The sequence below is a fragment of the Rhinopithecus bieti genome, unplaced genomic scaffold (assembly GCF_001698545.2).
Source record: "Rhinopithecus bieti isolate Rb0 unplaced genomic scaffold, ASM169854v2 scaffold_2254, whole genome shotgun sequence".
Classification (NCBI taxonomy): Eukaryota; Metazoa; Chordata; class Mammalia; order Primates; family Cercopithecidae; genus Rhinopithecus; species Rhinopithecus bieti.
The window spans coordinates 290792-297042 of NW_016803982.1; the positions used below are offsets into that span (position 1 = coordinate 290792).

The 6251-nt window shown below is 37.2% G+C and overlaps 1 protein-coding gene across 1 annotated transcript in view; it reads right to left on the reverse strand.

Annotated features, from left to right (window-relative positions):
- LOC108521476 (putative methyltransferase-like protein 21E pseudogene) overlaps window positions 1-6251 on the reverse strand; it is an 18618-nt gene that overhangs the window by 3007 nt on the left and 9360 nt on the right. The window contains exons 4-5 of the mRNA XM_017861336.1: window positions 2114-2280; window positions 553-670 (exon numbers count right to left, since the gene is read on the reverse strand). Coding sequence (XP_017716825.1) covers window positions 553-670; window positions 2114-2280 — 285 coding nt within the window. The remainder of the gene's footprint in view (window positions 1-552; window positions 671-2113; window positions 2281-6251) is intronic.

Genomic DNA, 6251 nt, shown 5'->3' on the forward strand with positions numbered 1-6251 from the left:
AAAAAAAAAAAAAAAAAAAAAAAGAATGGAGATGAACTGAGAAAACAAATTCAAGGACAAACACCTAAAAGAGAAGCAGACGTGTGATTTTATGTGATTTCTAATACTCTCTCCCTATTCTAACAGGTGCTTTTTCATAAAAGCATAGCACTTCAAAACTCAAAAAGAATCTACAGCTACGTGGGAACACTGAAATGGTGCTAAAATTTAAAGTGCGTCTGAATCAGCAGCAATAGAATCTGCCTCTGCCTCGTATTTCACATTTCTCCTCTTGCAACCAGAATGCTTCCATGCACCACTTAGTCAGAACACCTCATCTGAGACTTGTGACGGTATTCCACAAGAAGAATTAACACAACTTAATGCAGAAAACTATGAAAGAAACCAGTAAGGAGACTTTACAATCTGTAGTTTCTAGATGAAGCCCATTCAAACAATTAAAGAGTCACAGATAGGTGCAGGTCATAGTACACTGGATAGTAAAACAACTAATGATATTTGATCATCAGATTCTCTGACACTCCCTCTTTTCAATCAGAAATATCTGCTTACCAAGTAAACTTGCCACAATGGAGACTAGTCCTGTTCCAGCTCCAATTTCAATCACGTTTTTGTCAACCATATTATACTGCTTTGCATTTGTTTCCAGGAAATAGCATAGAACAAGGGCCTATGAAAGTTAGAAAAAAGAAAACAGGGATGCTTGGCAAGTAATAACAGAAAGTAAAATTAAACTTTATTGGATAAATATGTTGCTAATGCTATGATATGTATGTGTGCACATATGAGTATGTGAGAGTACTCATGTGTGTACCTGTACATCACTCCGAGAAATGTCAACAAAAGTGCATCCTCTGAGAGGTTCAACATTTCTGCTAGAAAAATTCCTTAGGGATTACTGAGAGGAAAAGAGAGAGAACTAAAACAGTGGAATTCAGTTGCTTAGGTTTGATCATTTTTAAAGGAAGCAACTTCTGATAATCCTAGTCATTTCCAAGTAGTGTGTGGGATCGGGGCAGGTGGGGTGGTGGGTCCACTACTCTTCACGGGACAGTTGGTAAAGGATTGAGGGTCTTTGAGGACATTCTACATGTGAGACTCATAAAGATTTCATTGCAATTGTTTAACTCAAATGGAACTAATAAAAGGGGAAATGAAAGTGTTTACCACTCTAAACAGTAAAGTAGTAAACACCCTGTATTAATCCTACAAATTTTAATAAAGTCAGAAATACAATTAGTTGAGGCCCTGTGGCCAGGCACAGTGGCTCACACCTGTAATCCCAGCACTTTGGGAGGCCAAGGCAGGTGGATCATCTGAGGTCAGGAGTTCCAGACCAGCCTGGCCAGCATGGTGAAACCCCATCTCTACTAAAATACAAAAATTAGCTGGGCATGGTGGCAGGCACCTGTAATCCCAGCTACTTGGGAGGCTGAGGCAAGAGAATCATTGGAACCTGGGAGGCAGAGGTTGCAGTGAGCCGAGATCATGCCATTGCACTCCAGCCTCAGGGACAAGAGTGAGACTTCGTCTCAAAAAAAAAAAAAAATTGAGGTCCAGGGTGGTGGCTCATGCCTGTAATCCCAGTACCTTGGGAGGCGGAGGTGGACGAATTACTTGAGGCAAGGAGTTCGAAATCAGCCTGGCCAACATGGTGAAACCCCATTCCTACTAAAATTACAAAAATCAGCTTGGCGTGGTGGTGCACGCCCATACTCCCAGCTACTCAGGAGGCTGCAGCAGAAGAATAGTTTAAACCCAGGAGGCAGAGGTTGCAGTGAGCTGAGACCATGCCACCGTACTCCAGGCTGGGTGACAGAGCAAGACTCTGTCTCAAAAAAAAAAAAGAAAGAAAGAAAGAAAGAAAGAGAGAGAGAGAGAGAGAAAGAGAGAGAGAGAGAGAGAGAAAGAAAGAAAGAGAAAAAAAAAACAGAATTATAGAGTTAATTGGGAGAAGTAATTTCCCAGTCACATGATTTCTAAAACATACTATTATTTGAGGTCACAAAGAAGGAATATAGAACCTGTTTTGCTCTTCCAAATAGAACATAATAATGAACAAAACTGACTGGAAAAATAATTGGAATGTAACAAAATCTGTATGAAATTATACCGATGGCCAAACAACAGCACCATAACAATCCATGGCCTCAGTAATTCGAATCTCATGACCAATAAAACGAAAACTTTCCCAGGAAGTAGTTGTTATCGAAGTCGGAATAAAACATCTTGCCATGATCTCTGTGACCACCTGCTTGTCATCATAGTCTTCTCTGGTCTCTGAAAGGAAAAGAAAAAGGTAATGGTTGTATAAGTAAATCTAAGAAAAGAGAAAAGAATTTGACGGAAATACAGCATTTCTGCTTAGTCTGAGGAGCTTTTGAATTGACTTTAGGTGAGAAATAATAAAGGTAAACTATTTGAAAATGACTCATAATGTAAGCTAATATTGCCATTCATCAGGGTGGCAACATCTCTATTATTTTTATGGGAGTTGAAATCACCACTATCTACTTCTGCAATGCTACATGCAACAAATAATAATGGATGCACTTTTTTAAAGCAATGTATTTTAAGAGCCACCAATCAGTTCATATAGATTAAGAGAAAGATTGGTGATGGAATACAAGAACTCAGCTCTTCATATTGGCCACCCAGTGCAGTCCTAGTTGTTCTATGTCCCAGGCACGGTGCTGAGTGATGGAGTATAGTAGCTAGCCAAAGAGACACGGTCCCTGTCCTTGGAAAAACTGGAAATCCACCGACACAAACATGTGGTATCTCACGGCATCCCTATGAAGAATTGTTGGACTGGATGAAAGTGCTTTTCCACAGTACTCCCAAGGCTCTTGGCTCTGGAGCCCACTTGGATAGACATTTCTAATAAATGGTGTGTTCTCAGCTTTGCCTTCATGAACAGTTTTGTCAATGGTTTGACTAACTGATGACATTACAAGTATTATAAAATTTTCAGAATATATAAATGTGATGGCGACAACAAGTATAATAGAAAACTAAATGTGTTGGAAAATTTCTTGAGTTATAACAATGAATTGGCCTTAACAATGTGAAATCTAACAAAGATAAGTCTAAAGACTGTATTCAGCCTGAGTTTAGCAGCACTGTGTAGGGGGTGGGGACAGATAGATACATTTACTTGGCCACAAGCTCAATATGAGTCAAAAGTTTAATATGACCATCAAAAAATTGGTGCACCTAGCCCACATTAAAAATATAATTTCCAAAATCAGGGAGGTAGAGGCTTTATTTTACACCAGTCAGATTATACTTGTACATCCAGTTAGGGAAGGCCCACTTTAGAAGAACACTGAGAAATCGTAGCAACTGAGAGGTCAGAAATCTTGAAACTCACCTTGTAAGGACAGTTTTGGGGAGTTCAACACGTTCATCAAAAAGAAAAAATCTGAGTGAACATAAGAGTTTTCAAAATTTGAAGGACTAGAAAATAGAGGGTTGGGGTGCATGCGTGTGTGTGTGTGTGTGTGTGTGTGTGTGTGTGTGTGTGCTGCTTAGAACACAAACAGAATCATGTACTCCTCAAAACAACTCCAATTTAACCATACCCACAGGAAGGGCCCAGCCTACCACCCACCTCTACCACTACTGCAAACATTGACCCTTGACAGAGATGCAGGGGAAACAAAGAAATAGAAATTTGGTATTTTTCAGCAAGAGCCGTCTCTTCTAATATTTTTCACTGTACTTCACCTTAAACAACTGTATGCATTCATATTCAGGAAGAGCTCTAAGAACCAAATAATATTGGTAACATGTTTTATTTGAACTTTAACTTCTATTTCACTATATGCACTTGCCTTGCTAAGACTGGGGTGCAGGGGGAGGGCAACACTTGCTGTGGAACTTCTTTAGGGAAAAGTAGAGAACGTTAATTGCTTTCTTGACCTTTAACTGAATTTGTCCTCTTGGGCCTCCTTGCATACTACTTGTAAATGTAGCACTTCTATGACAAGTCACCTAAGGTATCAGGGATTAATAGATGTTACAGTACACTAAGTCCCAGGAGCATCTTCAAAAGTCCCAGTCTTTAATATACAAACTTTGGCGGTGAATATTTACTGATACAACCTGACATCTTTGACTTTGCATGTTCTTTTAAAGGTTAGTTGGCCAGATTAGTGCTCCTGTCCTAACAACTATAGAGGAATAACAAGTGAATTCCTAGCTTTTGACTGCATCCTTCTGAATAGAGTTATTTCCTTCTAAGAATGACCCTATCTTTACCTTCATATGGAAATGAGATTTAAAAATATATGAATATATTATAATTGAAAATTACTTACACTCCTAAAACAAAGAACCTTCAAAGAGATTTCATGAAATGAATATAACCACTACTAATTGCATATACACTTTAAAAAGAGCACAACTATATCATTCATAAATGGTAATGCAAAATTAGTTATACACCTAAGATGGTCATGTATCACAGAAAACATTATCAGGTTGAATAAAATTTAATTGATAACACTTTATATGAATATTCTCTTTTGCATTTAAATATTATATGAATACTATAAGCATCCAACAAGTAACCTTCATAAATTAGCATAATTTACAGCATGAAACCCAAATAAACTAAACTTGGCTGCCTAAAATAATTTGTCTAAAGGGGGACATGCTCTTTGTAAGTACCACGCTGATAAAATCATAAAAAATTCTTTTAGAGGAATGATGATCAAAATGAAATTTCTTTATGACAAGGAAGAAAATAATAATTTGTCTAAAAGTGCAAAATTTTAAAAGCAAACATATACACATAAACACACAATTATTTCCATGTTAAAACATTGGTTGCTATTTTCCAGTGTGAACTACTATTTAAAGATTTTGAGGTAATAGTTTTGTTGTTGTTGTTGTTGTTTTGTTTTTTGAGGGTTTTGTTTGTTTTGTTTTGTTTTGTTTTTTGTTTTGTTTTGACAGAGTCTGGCTCTGTCACCCAGACTGTTGTGGAGTGGCGCAATCCCAGCTCACTGCAACCTCCGCTTCCTGGGTTCAAGCGATTCTTGTGCCTCAGTCTCCTGAGTGGCTGGGTCAACAACCATATGCCACCATGCCTGGCTAATTTTTGTATTTTTTTAGTAGAGATGGGGTTTTACCATGTTGCCCAGGCTGGTCTCCAACTCCTGAGCTCAACTGATCCACCCACCTCAGCCTCCCAAAATGTTGGAATTACAGACGTGAGTCACAGCACCTGGCCTTGAGGTGATTGATAGTTTTAATGGTAATTATTTATGTAAATCAAGACATGTTTAATATTAAGCTCTAACAATAACACCACCCATTCAAGGCTGATAATAAGAATCTCTAAACTAGAATCTAATGGAAAGAGCTGCCCTATGATAAAGGCATCCCTACAGCAGCCTTGTTGTCATAAAAAGGAAAAAATCTATGCTCCAAATAATTTACAAAGAACAGGCCCCTTAAACCGCACGCATATTTAGTTGTTGAATATGAGTCAAATATTGAGAAGATGGTGAATTAGTAGATAGTCTGGTTTTTAAGATTTGAAGAGTAATTCCTACAAAAATTAATAGCATTGTCATACAATGGAATTTTAATATACATTTCTGAAGAATAATTTGTCAACATATATTCTTTCCTCATTATCTAGCACTTTGCCCCCAGGACAAACAACAAAAACCAGATAATATTACACAAGATTCTGTACATCAGCTTCCCTATATGAAAAGCAGAAAACTTCTGATAATTGTACCTTCAGACAAAAGCTATCTACTATAGTTTTAGAACATTATTTGATTGGTGAATTGAATATTAAAACACAAATATTAAAATAGATTGTAAATAAAACATAGTCAAGACAAAGTATTGCAATTATGTTGCTATCTTGGGCTCATGTATTTTAATCCTTTTGATACAAAAAAAGTCTTAACATCATTTTCCTGCTATTCAGTCTTTGCTGATACTGAATAAAATCTACCAGGTGCTCTTGTTCTCCTGAGAATTAAAGGGGTTTCAAGTATAAAGTGAAAAGGAGCAAGATTCTGCTACATTATGAGGATGATTTTAAGAGGAAAATTCAACAACGAATTGACTTCAATTCTGGATTACAGCAAGCCTTCAAAAATAGAGGCTTTGTCTATATTCTTCTCTTCTATACTTTTAAGGTCAATAATAGCAATAATAAGTGGAAGGGCCAGATCACAGAAACGCATCCCCCCACCAAAAAAAAAAAAAAAAAAAAAAAAAAA